Raw genomic sequence first — 15,750 nt, 5'->3', positions numbered from 1 at the left:
ACTAATGGAAGTTATGCAATGAAATATTGAAAATCATCTCACTTGATAGCTCTTACATAAACGATTTATTTAATTTATCTCTGTATTAATGGATTAGGAAAGTATATGGTGCTAATGATCTCACAGATTTTACCTGGCTATATATTTGGAAATGAAGTGAGGGATTTATTTTCTTTGCAATTCGTACTTCGGCGTTATGTCAACAATGACCTAGCAACCACCAGATGGGGAATACCATGATTCAGTTTGTTTTGTGTCCTTTAATCATAGTGTTTATCTTCAAGTAGGGCGGTATGTTTTTTGAGATTATGTGCACAGAAGAACCTCTTTTACGGGACTATTTTCGCCCCAATGCCTTGTTTCGGACACCTTTTTAATGGATGCGGCCTGTGCTCAAGGTTTTACAGGCGACTGAGAGATAATGAGGGTGAGTGATATTTTCAATTTTTTTTCAGTTTCAATTTAGCTTTGCTCGTGGTACAAAACAAGCTTTTAATCACACCTCTAATTTGAACGTAAAATTTGTAGCATCGCTAATTTTTTGAAGTACAAGGGACCATTTTTTGCAAAATGTGAATGGAATAGTGATAAACTGTGTTTCTGAGTTATGTTTTCGCCAATCGTGAGTGTTCAACAACTGTCGCGTGATATATTGTATCAACTCAACGACGCATCCTAGCGTTTATCTAATACAGAGTTTAACGTTTTACTCCCGATTTAAGTATTTTGGGTGCGTTCTTATAGCTCATTCGTCGAATCTTGTCAAACTTTCGTTCATAGTATTCCTTCGCTCATATATTATTGATTTCTTGTGCTGCCCATAGCCGTACGTTTCCCAGGTGCTAACCCGTCAACGCCCACGGGTGCCTTGTGGCACCCAGTGCAGTGCTGAGCCAATACTCCTGCAATGCATTTAATATGTGAATTTTAGCGTACATTTCGGTGCACATACGTAGTAGGTTTCCTTATTACTCAGTCAGTTTGAATTATGTTCATTGTGTTAAGCTCATATGTATCATATTTTTTTAAAGTGAAATATGTGTGAATTTAGAAAAACTTTGGGCGCTGACGGGAATATTGTTGTATATAATCTGTGCCAGATTTATCGCAGTTTATTAATTGAAGTTAGTCATTGATTCTCGGGCATGTTCCCAGTTTACTTGCGTTATTTGGTATCCTAATTTATCTTTATGGCTAGTCATAGCTGTATGCTTAGAAGAATTTAAACTCAGGCAACGAAGTAATCATAAGTTCTTCTAGTTGTAGTAGTGATTCCAGTTTTAGCTAATGATCACTAAATTCTAGTTCGCAAATACCATCGTTAGTGCATGGGTAATATACATGGTGTATAGTGAGTTCAGCCTATTCCGATACCAACGTTGAGTTCCGGCAGTATTGAATGGAGCGTAGTATATTTTGTTTCACCTTTAGCGTTCACATCCTGGGCAGGTTATTCGGGCGCCCTATATAACGGGCTACAGGCGATGGCTTGCGTTCTGTCTTCTTCCAAGCATTTATCAACAGAGATGTTGCATTAAAGGAGACCTGGAATACGTTTACTCAAGGAATTCAATTACGCACTGGCCAACGAATTAGGATCGTAGCCTTTCGCGACGAACTAGTTTCCGGAGTTCTCCTCGTGTTCTCCAAGGGTCAGGTTTTCCACAGCGAACGTCGATAAGATTTCCACAGAGACATTTCGTTGCTGAGGAAAATCTGACCCGGTGGAGAATCCGTGAAAAATGCCAAGAACGTAATTTCGATCGATTCAGGCGTGGTATACTGGGCGTTCGACTTGATTAAAAAAAAGAAGGAAGTTGCACTTTTCCGCAATAATTTGAATTAAAATAGTTGTGGAAAAGTGCAATTATCATTTATTTCAATGAGAACGTAAATATTTTCATGCCTTTATCGGATTTAATACTTTAGTCATAACGTGAGCGTATAGGTTTAAATTAATTTAATAGAGCGATTACTCATATAAGTTCAACCGATTGAGGCGTGATATAGTGGAAGATATTGTAGACTTATTGAAATGAAAGGTAGTTGCACTTTTCTACAATAATTTATTGCTTAAAATTTGGCCTGATACGCTATGTTAGAATTCCGAAAATCAGATATTAGATTATAACTCGCTGAAACTGTTATATTTTTTGGGTTGAAAAGTAATGACGAGGATACAGTTTGCGGGGCTCTTTCACGCTGTGGTACGTCATATTAATCCTACTTATCATGTATCATTTTGAACTTCCTTCATCCATCATCATAACTAGTCAACAATATTAAGATGGGTGTGACGCAGCTCTCCATTCCTCTCTCCTATCCGCTAGCCTTTTCATGGTGACGTATTCCTTCTCTTTTACATTATTTATTACTTGCCCTATGATACTCATTCGGGGCCGTCTTTTGCTCGTCTTCCATTCCACCTGTTCTTCTACGATAGTCTTCATCAGGCCATCATGCCTCATAATGTGGCAAAGTAAATTGTCCCGTTTTCTGCTCGAGGTTTTTAGAAAGCTTATCTTTTTTCTCACTCCTCTTAGCACTTCCTCATTACATACACGGTCGATCCATTTTATCTTCATCATTCTTCGTTTGCACCACATTTCGAATGCTTCCACTCTTGACTTCTCTGCTTCTGTCAACGCATTAGCCTCGCTTTCATAGAGAAACATGCTTCATATGTAACACCTGATGAATCCTTCATTCATAAAGGTTAAAATTTATAAAGTTCAATTAAAATGATTTATAATAATACTGCGTCACGTGAGTAAGAGGTACAATATCATGGTACAATTTTCTTTTTCCAAAGTACATACGTATCAGTGAAAAAGCATTTCCTTATTTCGCTCCTTTTCCTTCCGTGCTGATATTTCATGCGGAAAAATACAGCTTCCACACTCCCCCGCGCGCGTGATTATTAAAGGAGGAAAAAAGTAATATAAAATAATGATTCGAAAGCCGGCTCTTTCCGGAGGGTTTAATTTTAGTCCCTGGCAATCCTCCTAAGTTTTTTAAGGCGTAAGAGGTGGCGGAAACGCCTCCTTGGGAAGTCTTTTATGAGAAATCCTTTCGTATTCCCTCCTCTTTGCTCGTGTTTTTCGTATAAATATACATATGTACACTTGCCTTCACTTGGCACCCCTATCTGCCGCCTTCGCCCGAGATTCTTGCCTCAAATCCTTATCCTCAGGGTTCGTTTTATATATATTTTTATTTTCGTCGAGTAGAAGCCGGGAAGGGTGGCGGCGTCTCAGCCGTAGTTACGGCGACATAAATTCGTTTTCAGCGTTTCATTTGTGGAAAATCCGGAGTTTTAACCCATCAGGGGGAACTGACACCTCCATTGGGAACGCTTTGAACTGGAACTTCCGTTAAATAACAAAATAGAGTAAAATTTAGTTTAGAATTAATTGTGTAAGGAGACAATGTTTAAGTAAATGGTGGTTCTATACGACTTTTATGTGAATCAAAGTGTGAGTGTTTATTAGCAATCGCGTTGCCAACATAAACTCGAAATTATCATTCTGCGGCAACCGTAGTTTTAAATATCTGAGAAAAACAATTTCATTCCGTATGAGTAAAATATCATGTAAATGATTTACGTAAAATGTTTGAACCTGAAAAAAATGAAACTAAGTTTATTATGATTTATTTTATTGCTATATTCTTGGGCCGGTAACGTAATACGGCCCATTAGAAATTATATTTCATTTTTCAAATCGGGAATAGCAATGATATAATGTTATTTTTATTGTACTCTTGATTAAGTAAGTAATAGTTTATTTCTTATGGTATTTTTATTTATATGTATGCATGTATTTCGAGCGTATGGAGGCATGGAGAACATCAACCGGTGGAAAACCCGAGTAACTTTTCTTCTACACATGATGATTGTGATATATCCAATTCATAACTTTTCCAGGCCATTCCTCGCTGTTACAAGCACAATACTGCAAAATATTGGGAAAAAGTGGATACCGATGCACTGCGCCACGGAAAGTTTTGAAAAACGATTAAAATATGCAACTGAAGTGGCAACCGAAATCAGCCTTCTATGGAATGGAATTGGGCCTCCTCAATGCAGTCCCCTTGCATATGTGTTTATTCACCCTGCAGTTCCTTTAAACCTCCCCGTCCATTAGTTGAATGTATTGCATTTCATGCGAGTCACCTTTTCTCAACGCAGATGCACACATCGTTTTCGCGTGGAGAATCGCAGACTTTGCCCTACAGGCGGTTGAATTTTCCGCGTGGTTCTCTTTCACCGACCACCAAGGACACCGATGCTAGAAGGGCTGGGTCCCCCAGGGCCAGTGTTCGGTGCGGCTGCCTTCATCTCCGCAGGGAATTCTTCGGCTCAGTTGCCGCTTAACATGTCTGGGAGGTAGATAATGGCGGATGTTTCTATCGCTTCTGCGCCAGCAACTTTCGATAGGGACGGAATCCAAAGCCCCTAGGAAAACCCTTTAGGAATACCGTGAATAATGCGTATTTTAGTTGCGACTCTGACGTACTCGGCATCTAGTCTCCCATTTTAAACTTAAATCAATGAGATTTATTTGCTCGACAGAGCACATTTTCCTTAATACAGGGTAAAACGTATCAGCTACATGTACGGTATGTTCATTGCACTGAATTATGATGTACTTTTTTGTGGTACCTTCGCTAGGGTTTTGATAAAAATATGAAAATGTGAAGCACTTGTATGTTCTACTTAAAAATCTGTAAGCGTAAGATCTGTTTATTTTACCAAAAAATAAGCTGCTTGTGATGGAGAAAAAATAATAGTGTGAATAATATAAGGGTATATATAGATTCAAGAGAAATGGACTTAATTTGGACTGACGAAAAAATACAAAAAAATCGAGACAGTTGGGGATGATAAGTAAAGGTGGTTCATCGTTCGCCTTATGGTAAACCTATATGTATGATACCTATGTAACTATCTTATAATCGAAATATATGATATGTATATTCCGTATTCTGTAAATACTATTTCGTCAGTATGAAACAGTTTTTTATATACATTTTATGAAATTTCAGCTTTATCAAGGCTAAATCTCTCTCGCTGAAATTCATTGTAAAGACTCGTGATGAGCTTTCTGGAAAAACATTTGATTTCTAAATATTTAGCTAAATTCAAGAGGATGGCAAAATTATGCAAGCTGTTACGTACGGTGTCAATATCTGCAGGTCGTTGCAAATAGGATAATTCGTTTAAGCTTCAATTTATTTTAGAAACTAGGTGAAATAGTGATTCGTTTTAATTGATGGTTTCATTATCTTCACTCTTCTCTCTTTCAAAAAAACAAAGGGATATTTTTTATTAAAATTTCATGTCCCATAAATATTAATTTTTGTAGAATGAGTTTTTCCGGCTTCATTTCATGTATAGATGATATCTTCCTTTAATTGTTTCCCTTTTCAAGTTTTTTTACTAGTATTTTTTTGCCTTAAGGCAGCGGAAATGTTCGTATTGTTACTCAAATATGTGCCTGGTATTAAGTTTGTAGTGCGATTTGGGTACAAAGCTTGTGAATGTGAGCCTACCTTTATTACTCGCAAAAGCTTCATGAAGTTTTCACCCGGCATATCTTTTATCTCTTGCTAGATTCATATGACCTAGTTTGTGTTTTGATATTTCTAACCATTTTTTGTTTCATCTTTTATAATAAAGCGTGTAACTTCGTTGCCAGGTATGGCTGGAAAAAAATATTCCTCCATCTCCATCATGCCAGTTAAGTTTTTCAAATTTTATCGGAAGACTTTATTGATCTCTGGCAATGATCCCGTGTTGTTTTGTTCAGCGAACTCGAGGATAAAAATCGCGTTTTTTTTATAACTCTTTGATGACGGGATTGGAAAATTGAGAGCCTCAAGTCCATTAATATATTTATTTGAGGGCACGTTAAAAATGGCAGTTAATCCGTTTCATTCGTTGCAATCAATTTCATTCACAAAGGCATAACTTTTGGCAGTCGTTTAATTTTTCAGGCCCCTTCGCCGTATTTAAGCCTCAAGAGCCTGAAAAATTATTCGATGAATGAGGCTTGTTTGTATTGGGACACCCGGCTTTGAGATTCATCGTGCGCTTTTAGCGACTCAACACTACGAGAGAAGGGAATTATTATTACACAAATGCTTTCTTTCGGTCACGGATTATAATATTGTAAATAATAATTCATGCAGAGGATTTCATAATATCGCATACTTATGAGTCTCTCTCTGTCCTTCGTGGTGGCATCCGTTTCTTTTTAATTGCGTGAAAATTGTACTCCAGAGTATATCGAAGAAATCGTCTAGAAATGTATCGCGGTCAAAATGAGACATTCATGATTATTTTACAAAGTTAATATTCGACACGTCTAACTGTAAGTCTAAGGAAATTAGTTCAATTTATTTGGGAGGGGGTGGATAACTCTTCGCTACACTGTTGTTGTTTTCTCTGCATTAAAATATTTAGATAAATTTTCATTTTCTCGATCGAATTTCACCGCCTGTAAATTAGTGCGTACAAGGAATGAAATTGCTGTGTGTGGATTGCATTGAATTATGTCGTAACGTTTTGAGATGCTTTAGCATAGAGAAAAAAATGAAGCACTCGGATATGAGTATTACTTTAAAATCCGTAAAAATTAGAAACAACCATGACAGTTTGTTTTAAATATTGTTCTTCAAATAGCATATTTGAAAATACTTGGCTATTTTCATGAATTATAACATTTTTCACGACGGATTTCTGCTGGAAAAAGCTAGTTTTTACGAGTTTGATTCGGTTTAACTGGAATTTCGGGTCCACCATTAATAACGCTTCCCTCTGAATCCACACAGATTTGAGGAGGCATAGCAAAGCTTCTCGTGGAAGCATCTTGTGCGTGATATAGGTCGACTTGCGTCTTCACCATGCCAGCCGGCTAAACTCAACAGCTGTTTGCACTCAGGAGGAGGGGGCCCGGTTGCGTCTCGGCCTTCTTCGTTTTATCCCTCGACGCTAGACAGCCCGCCGTCGCGTCGAGGTTAATCAATAATCTCGCAGAATGATTATGTTTGTCCAATTTTATCCGAGTAGTTTGTGGTTCCGCACTAATGCTCCGTCGGGTCGGCCTCTATTCCCCGCGATCGATGGACGTGATGGGCCGAGATGGACGGTAGAGGTGTTTGGCCTCCCCGGGTTCTGGAGAGATAGTAGAGGCCGTCCCCGGTATATCGTTTCGACGCGTGCCCGTAAACAACGTTGTTCAGGTTGTTGTGTTGCGGGCTGGTTTATGGGAAATCCCGCCCCCGCATATGGCCAGGCCTACACTTCCCGTATCTATTCGCGGCGTCGATCTTGATTCTGCGATGTGCCCGGCCGTTAATGCTTCTTGTAAATCTTTGTTTTCTGAATCGACGGTGGATCGTGGGCAGACCGCTTTTCAGCGAACGACCCCGGGGCGGAGATAGTAGAGCCCGTCGCCCGTATATATCCTTCCCAAACGTGCCAGTAAACAATACTTTAATTGTCGCGGTCGCTTGGGGACGACTATTGTTAAATTTTATGTTTGATTATCGCCGTCATCTGACCGATATTATGAGACGGAAGAATGAGTGTACGTACTTTGGTAGGCATTGGATGATATCGTGCTAGACTTGACCCAACTGCCGTATGTTAGCTCGTGTATATGCTTCCAGGTTTGTATTGTTGAGTAGAAATGGAACTCAACCGAATGAGTGTGCAATATATTTGACAGTAAATGTGAGTAACTAGTTCCTCTGGACAGCGCTGGACACTGCCTGCAGAGCAAAATTGTTTTTCTAGGGTTTCCTTCAATACCATTCTCGTATTTGTTTTTTATGTCACATACTTCCTGGTGATTTTTATTATTAATCCTACTACCTTAAATCGCTTAGATCCGATCTCTCACTTGATGTTGTCAATCTGACTGGATCCTTTGTTAAGCGAGTGAAGTTAGTTTGGGTGAAATGTGATTATCATTTATCATTTGTTATTGTGGGGATAATTTGGTGGGAATTTTAAATAATGCATAAAATACTTATTCCCGAAATCTTACTACGAGAATTACTGGAATGTACTGCTCAAATTAATGATTATTTATTGAAGGGCCCAAATGAACTAAGTAGTCTACTCTTATATAATACTGGTTTCATTAGTTACAAGTCTTTAAGTATTTACATTTTATGATTGTTGAGGTATTTTCTGCTTTTTTCGATACATTTTCCGTTGGGGATGATAACTTTTAGTTCGATCAAAACGTTAAGGCAATTGTATGGAGATAGTTGTTATGACTATGCCATTATAGAATTTCCCTGGGTTATGTTTTGCCTTTTAGGAAATAAGGAGATAAAATATGTATTTTTCTTGCTCCTTTATTTCATCCTTCACTTCTTTTCATTGTCGAAGGCCTTGTCATTCAGTGTTTGTTTACAAGGACGGTTGTTGAATAATGGTGATAATGGAATTGTTGCCTCTCATTGTGACTTCTCTATCATTTTTCAATTACTGTCAATGTTCCTGATCTGGAACGTAAGCTATGACCGCTACGAAATCCGCTCTATCCTTTCCTGAAATATTTCTTGAAGAGGTAAAGGTTCAATATTTCTCTGTATTTGGCCGCAAATGACTTTGTTTCTTCATCAATTGCTAAAGTACTATGTCGATTCTTTTTTTAACGTTCATGTTCCCCATTTATGCTCCTGTTTTATTTAGCATGCACTAAAGCTCCGAGCCCATAGCGTATATTAGAATTTGGGACAAACCCACTATTTACTGCTGTAAAAATCATTTTTAAGTTAAAATGTCCGTTATAGTCCAGTATCCGCATAAAATTAAGCTGCTTAATACGGCTATTTCTTGGATATTGTGTACTACCTTACATTGCCCCTTTTTAAAACTATTTTCCCAGTCTAGAACATAACTAGTATTAGGCCAAAATCCATTTTATATCCCTCTAAATTAGTTTAAACGGTAAATGCTCGTACTTTCCCCTCTACCGTGCTGAAGTGAACTTTCTTACTGTGGCCATTTCTGGATTAATGCATCCTATATTTTCTGCCGGCGAAGAAATTTTGTGCGTCAGCTCCTTTTCCCCGGTCTAAATGGTAATTTAGAATTGTGGCAGAATCCAACTTTTCCTCCCCTAAAAGTCTTAAAGGGTTAGAGGTTGAATCTCTTCCTCGGCTCGTCACTAGTCCCGTCGTAAAGATTTCTTTCCTTTCACTTTTGAACCCTTCCTTTATAGCGCACCCCCACATCCCCCCCAAAATCTTTCTGCAAGACTCTCCCTACCCCCCTGTTGAGCACTTTGCGAGGCTCCTCTCGGCTCCGCTTCCTCGGGCCATAAAACCCGCTTGCTGCACTCTTGCCGCTCCTTGGACTTTCTCTCTCCGCGGAGAAGGAATAGTGTGCTCGTATGCGTGTCGAACCTTGAAGGGAGCGATGCCGGGACGTTTTTGTGATGTATTGGGCCGTTCCAAGGCGCCAGCTTCACGCTCCGGAGGGGGGTCCGGCCTTCATTTGTATCCTAATCGGAAATATTTCTTTCTCTCTGCTGTCTTCTGGAATTTTCTCCACACCCACACCTATAGTATTTCCCAGTGGATGGCCGTGGAGTAGGGTGCGGCTTATTTGTCGAAAATCGGGAAAGTAAGATGTTCCACCCGCCAAAAATCCACCATTTTGACGGTGAAACTCCTTTTTCCCCCCACACAATTAAAAATGTTTATACATGATAGGTGTAATTTAGTTAGAGCATTTCCTTTTTATGAGTTTGTTATGTTATTTGAGTTCCAGTTCATTAGCTCTTTCAGGATTGTACGAAATGATATCGTACATTCATTGAGGGAAGGAATCCTTTATTAGAGTATTAGCTTAAATGAATTATGTGAGGCCAGTGCACAAGCATTAGAATTTGCACACTCAGCATGAACTACTGGTCTCATCAACTAATCTGTGAAAACATTAAGGCCGGATAGACTGATAGATATCCTTAAGAGCGACACGAAGAACATCATATTAGAGTCACAGTATTTTGCAGATAAGGCAGAAGCCATGATTTATTTTATAAGAGGGATATTTTGCCAAACGGATAAATATGGGAATTTGTTTTACCCCCGAACCGCAAAGGACATTATTAAGTGCTACTAGTAATCTTATTTGAACATTTGCTTCTTAATATATACGCGGGTGGTGTTCTTACACTCTGCCACACACCTTTTTAGGCTTTTTTCAACTTGCGGGGTAGTATGTAGATGTAGATCTATGATTTTTTTGACGCTCGATGTTGTTAGCACGTAGTGCATGGGGTCTAAAATACCCCACTCGAAGAATTGGAATTTGTCTACTAATTATTTTAATAAGGGCTTAGCGGCGCCCAACGGCAGGCAACGCTACAACTTACCAACTTACATTCGCATAGTCATCCTTACCAACGTCATTCTTACGTAAAACAGCATTGGAGTGGCTTTCATTTAACCCCGAATTAGCAAATCAGTACTCCGCTTCGATGTCTCGAGGACCAATGTTTGTATATCATGCAAATAAATTTTTAATTAAAATAATGAATAATGCATTTTAAAATGCGTGAAGTAATTAATTGCAAATACAAAAATAAATGTTGCCGCAGTAGGTCTTCTTGCATTATCAGTCAATGTGTCATCGTCAGTGGTCAACAATCGTAGGATTGTTGACCACTGACGATGATTGTTGACCATTTGATTGATTGACTGATTGTTGACCACTTATCAGCTTATTTTTTCACACCTAGGTATTTATTCTATTCCACATCCTTCTTAACCTGTTCCATATATTTTGTTCAATGTTTTCCTTTTCCGTTCTTGCCATCTACTTTTCCCTCGACGATTGTCTTCATCATTCATTGTCATCGATCAAGATATGGCCTATAAGGTTGTTCCGTCGTCTTACCAAAGTTTCCATGAGGTTTCCCTTCTCTCCTACTCTTCTTAGGATTCCTCATTACTTACACGGTCCATCCATTTGATCCTCATCATTCTTCTATAGCACCACATTTCGAAGTCCTCTACCCTAGATTTCTCCTTGTCTATGTACAGAATGAAAAGGAAAATAATTGAATTATCTTAGTGTTGCACTGTCCTGGAGAGGATGGCGTACTTCCGTTGGGGAGGAGGAGAAGCCAACGGTTGGCTGGCTTGACTCCTCGTCGTCGAACCTCCGGTTTCTCTTCTCCCAAAGCCCACATTTCCGCCCCCGGGGGCTTGCGGGGGACGGAAAGCGTACTCCGCGCGTCGTTCAGTATCCCAAGGGGGCAGTAAGTCCGACCCCGCCTCCGGAACGCAAATCTTTTCGTCTCCCTTCGGATTTTTTTCCTTGCCGTCTTCCCTCCTTTAGCCTCCTTCTCCACTGAGAAGTGTGCCTTGTTAATCTTCGGCGAAGGATCCTCGCGGATGTTTCTTTGTTGCGAAATATGCCCTTCTTGCCGTACAAGCTCGTATCCGACAGACACATACGCATTATTTTAGCCTATAGTAGTTGAATCCTGTCATCATATCATAGTACATAAAGGTTTTGTACCCGTGTTCCCAGGCCAAAAATATTGTGATGCAAGTATTGTTATCCACGTTAAAAATAGTAGTGCACCATCATGTAATTCTGAATAACTTAGTGACATTTATTATTTGCTGATATTGAATTATAATTATTGCAATATTATATATTATTACAATTTTCTCTTCCTCTTTAAGGTATTTTGGCTTATGCTGAGCTGCTAGTTATTTCTCGTTCGCTTCTTCTTTCTTTCATAATTGAACTACCAAATCGTTAAAATCCATCTCATGATCAACTCATGTCAACAATCCTGAGATTGGTTTGACGCAGCTCTTCACTCAATTCTCACATTAGTTGCTCTTTACACATCTATTTATTTCTTCTCTTTCGTATCTTTCTGTACCTGTTCCATATATTTTGTTCCAAGTTTTTCTTTTCCGTTCTTGCCATCAACTTGTCCCTCGGCGATTGTCTTCATCATGTCTCAAGATATGGCCTATAAGGTTATTCCGTCTTCTTGTCAAGGTTTTCGTGAGGCAGCTCTTCTCCCTTACTCTTCTTAGCAGAGAAGAGAATTCATCTATTTCTTGAATTATCTATACTTAATCTTACAACCACTTGGTACCCTTTGTGAATATAAATTTCAACTGGCATGATGTGCCTTTTCACTGCATTCCTCGTGAATGTGGACCAAATTAATCTATTACTTGCGTCATGTACATATACTGAATTGTGCAACCACGTGGTCCCCTCTGTAGCTGTAAATTTTGACTGGCTTGCTACACCTTTTCGCTGCATACCTCGAGAATGTGGACACAACTGATCTATTTCTTGCATTTTGTTCACAGAATTTTACAACCACGTGTCCCCCTTTGTCGATATAATTTTTGACCGGCTTGCTGTGCCTTTTTACTGTGTAACTCGTGAATATGGACTAATTTAATCTATTTCTTGCATTTTGTATACTGAATTGTAAAACCACATGGTCCCTTTTGTATATGTAATTTTCAAACGGCTTGTAATACTTTTTCGCTGCATGCCTCGTGACTGTGGACGAAAGTGTCAGCGAAGGCATTGATTCGGTCTCTCCTCCTTTACGGCAACATGTCCATCCATGTCGGCCCCCAAACCCTCACCTCTGCTCCTCCCTTGGGCGATTTACGGCGAACCCTTTTTCTTTCCCCTCCGAGCTCATACTTTCTTCGTGAGATAGGTACACTCGGCTCTTTACGACCGGGAGGGGACTTCTGTGTCCCCGAGATCGGGGGTTGTATATGTTCAGTGCAGTGCCACCGCCCGGAAAGTGAAGGTGCATGCTGGCACACGAGTTGTAGTTCACGGGTGTCGTGGTGGTAGTCATGGTACTGGGCTTCAATGCCTAAGCTTCTGGCCCTCGGTCTGGATAGTCCCTCGGAATGGAAAAATTTATTGATAGAAATGAAACGAATAAAAACATGAATCTACATCTACATAATACCCTGCGAGCCACCTCTAGGGTGTTTGGGAGAGGGTGATCAATAACCAGCATGCAGCATGCAATTGGACTCCCACATGCACACCACACAGTCCAAAAAACGTCCCGTATACTAACAAATTATACTACTATATGCTGTTAGAAATAATAATAAAATTAAGGAACATGCATTAAGTTTTACATAGTTTAGTAGGCTACACTACAAGTCATCTAATCTATTTATGAGTTATATCGCTGCCGTTATAATCTCTTATTGATCGTGGAAAAAGACATTGTGAATCTGTCTTTTCTACAGTCTCCTTCTCTTATTTTATATATATGATCTGATATTCCGTAGTATGTTGACTTCCGTAAGATATGGCTAACTTCGTTAGAAAAGACACTGCTCTTGAATTATCTAAAAGGCTTAGTCTATTTTTCAATCTACGGTAGTGATTGTATTAAGTGAAGGTAGACATCATTCCCGTTGATCTGGTCTGTTTTCGTTACGTTCTACCTTTTTGAAACTTTTTCTGTCATTTTAATAAAGCGTAATTTCTTTTTTCCGCAAATGTTACAAATTTTTAAGAGAGTTTCCATTTATTTTTATAAATCAAACATTTCATTTTATAATGTTATGCTATAAATTTCAACGGAAAAAGTACGAGTTCATCAAAAGTTTTCTTTTTTATATCATTCTAGAAATATGTTATGAATATAGCTGGGTTCTTAGCAGTAACTAAAAATCTGTTTTAAAGAATTATGTGGCCCCAAAGGTTTTTATCTCCGAAAGTTACTGTACTTAAGTGGTTCCTTAAGTTCTTTAATTCCTTTTTACCAGCCTTATGGTGGGAGGAACAAGATCGAAAATTTTTAAGTGGGATGATATACGCAAACATTGTTGACAAGGAAAATCTACTACAAGCATCCGTTAATAGCCTTCTTCTGAATTGAAAAAGCTCGAAAAATTTTCCATTATTTTGAATTCCAGTTTCCATTCTTTTATGTTTGGAGGGTTTAATTGAGTGGTAATCTTCCCTTTGTAGCTATTCTCGACCCAATTACAAATTGAAATAAGGGTAGATCAATACGGTTCGGACGACACTGTTTCAATTTCCCTTCATTAATTCCCCTTGGAATGTCCCTTTTGAGCTAACCGAAATGGGCAATGTAATATTCTGGAAGCCTTTGCTGTCCGTTCGTCTCTTTTCAAATGATGAAACTCAAAAAGACTCAATTCTTTACCGTAATGCGCATGTTACCGAATTTGTTTCGGTTGGATGCGTTGCTGTAGCGTTTCAAGCATAAGTATCTGCATAGGCTATGTATTGCGAAGGAAATGATATACTACACTGCATTTTTGATTTTTCGGTTCGAAGTATACCACGAGTTATTAGTTTATTTATTTAGGAAAAATAATAAAGATACACTTTTGTAAGTTTTATAACCGTCCCAGGTTTCGACAGTACACTATGTCATTATCACATAATAGCAAGTGATATAGCGTACTGACATGACATAGTGACATAACAGAACAAAGTGATATGACATGATAATGGCACAGTGTACTGTCGAAACCTGGGTCGGTTATTAAAACTTCTGTGGAGCATACAAAAGGTATCTTTATTATGTTTCCTGTCTCCAAGTTCCACCAAGTATCGCCTTCCAGCATTAAGGTGATTATTTATTTAGCACCAGAAACAGCACTAAGGTCTTTAAATTGGAGCATATAAAAATATTGAATTATTTATATACGATAAAAACCAATATAAAAATAATTTCATTAATAACAATCATGATTGACAATTGCAATATATAAAAAAGGGTGTATCAGAGTGAAGGACTTTGCAGTTGGCTGTTGAAACTGGTGCGGGAGGCAAAGAGGTCAAGATAAGAAGAATTGTTTTAGAAGTAATGAAAAGGGAAGGTTTACGGTTGAAAAGAGATCCTTGCGACATTTATAATAGCTTCAGACGTTGACCTAATGTGGAGAATTTTTTAGAGAACCCCGCACAATCCCATTATTTTTCATATGTTAAAGAAACAATGGGAATTAAAAAATAACTGCATTAATAAATTATGCCTTCAGTAGAAGATAAAATATTACTTAAAAATCATTAAAACGTGAATTCTCAAAATCCATACCTAGGTATATTAGCTTCGCTTTTCCAAAAAAATATATATTCCACAAAATCGGTTATTGAGAGACGATTGCCAAGACAATATTAAAGTAAAGACATACTGTTTAAGATCTCTGAATAAAATAAGGCGACACGACTTGCAATGTCGATCAGTATGTTCTAAGGCTGAACATATATTGCTGGGCATAGTGCCGTTGTTCATAAAGTTGTAGCGCTCAAGTTTGCTTCGAACCAAAAGGTGGCGCCAGTATGTATATAAAAAAAAGATGCTAATGATAAATTTGAACATCGCGGAGAAGCTGGCAAATGCCACCCAATTCATTGTGGCTGCCCTAAAACCACACCTCTTAACAGGCAGAAAGCGTGGAAGCCAAGAGCTATTTGGTATTCTTAAGATTCATTTTAATTAGGTTAGATATCACTGAAAAAAACGATTGGAAGAACTGGGAGGGGTGTATCTTATATCCAAATGCTATCAAACCTACTCCCGACCACCGACTGACTGACTGATTCATGCAAATATTTGGGGTGTACGGCAAACAATCAAAGAGTAAATCTTCTGAAATCGTAGGAGTAATTTTCGAAACACTACATTTTCTATCTATTATAGTTTTTTCCCCTTTCAGTCAATA

General features: G+C 38.6%; 1 protein-coding gene across 1 annotated transcript in view; it reads left to right on the top strand.

The window, feature by feature from the left end:
- The first annotated feature begins 234 nt into the window (after positions 1–234).
- The window catches only part of LOC124164377 (MOB kinase activator-like 2), a 238,349-nt gene continuing 222,833 nt past the window's right edge, over positions 235–15,750 (top strand). Inside the window, exon 1 of the mRNA XM_046541686.1 lies at positions 235–427. Within this exon, the coding sequence (XP_046397642.1) occupies positions 352–427 (76 nt within the window). The 5' untranslated portion in view covers positions 235–351. The remainder of the gene's footprint in view (positions 428–15,750) is intronic.

Source organism: Ischnura elegans, chromosome 8, assembly GCF_921293095.1.
Source record: "Ischnura elegans chromosome 8, ioIscEleg1.1, whole genome shotgun sequence".
Classification (NCBI taxonomy): Eukaryota; Metazoa; Arthropoda; class Insecta; order Odonata; family Coenagrionidae; genus Ischnura; species Ischnura elegans.
The sequence above is the reverse complement of the archived record's forward strand: the minus strand, read 5'-3'. Positions and strand labels throughout refer to the sequence as shown.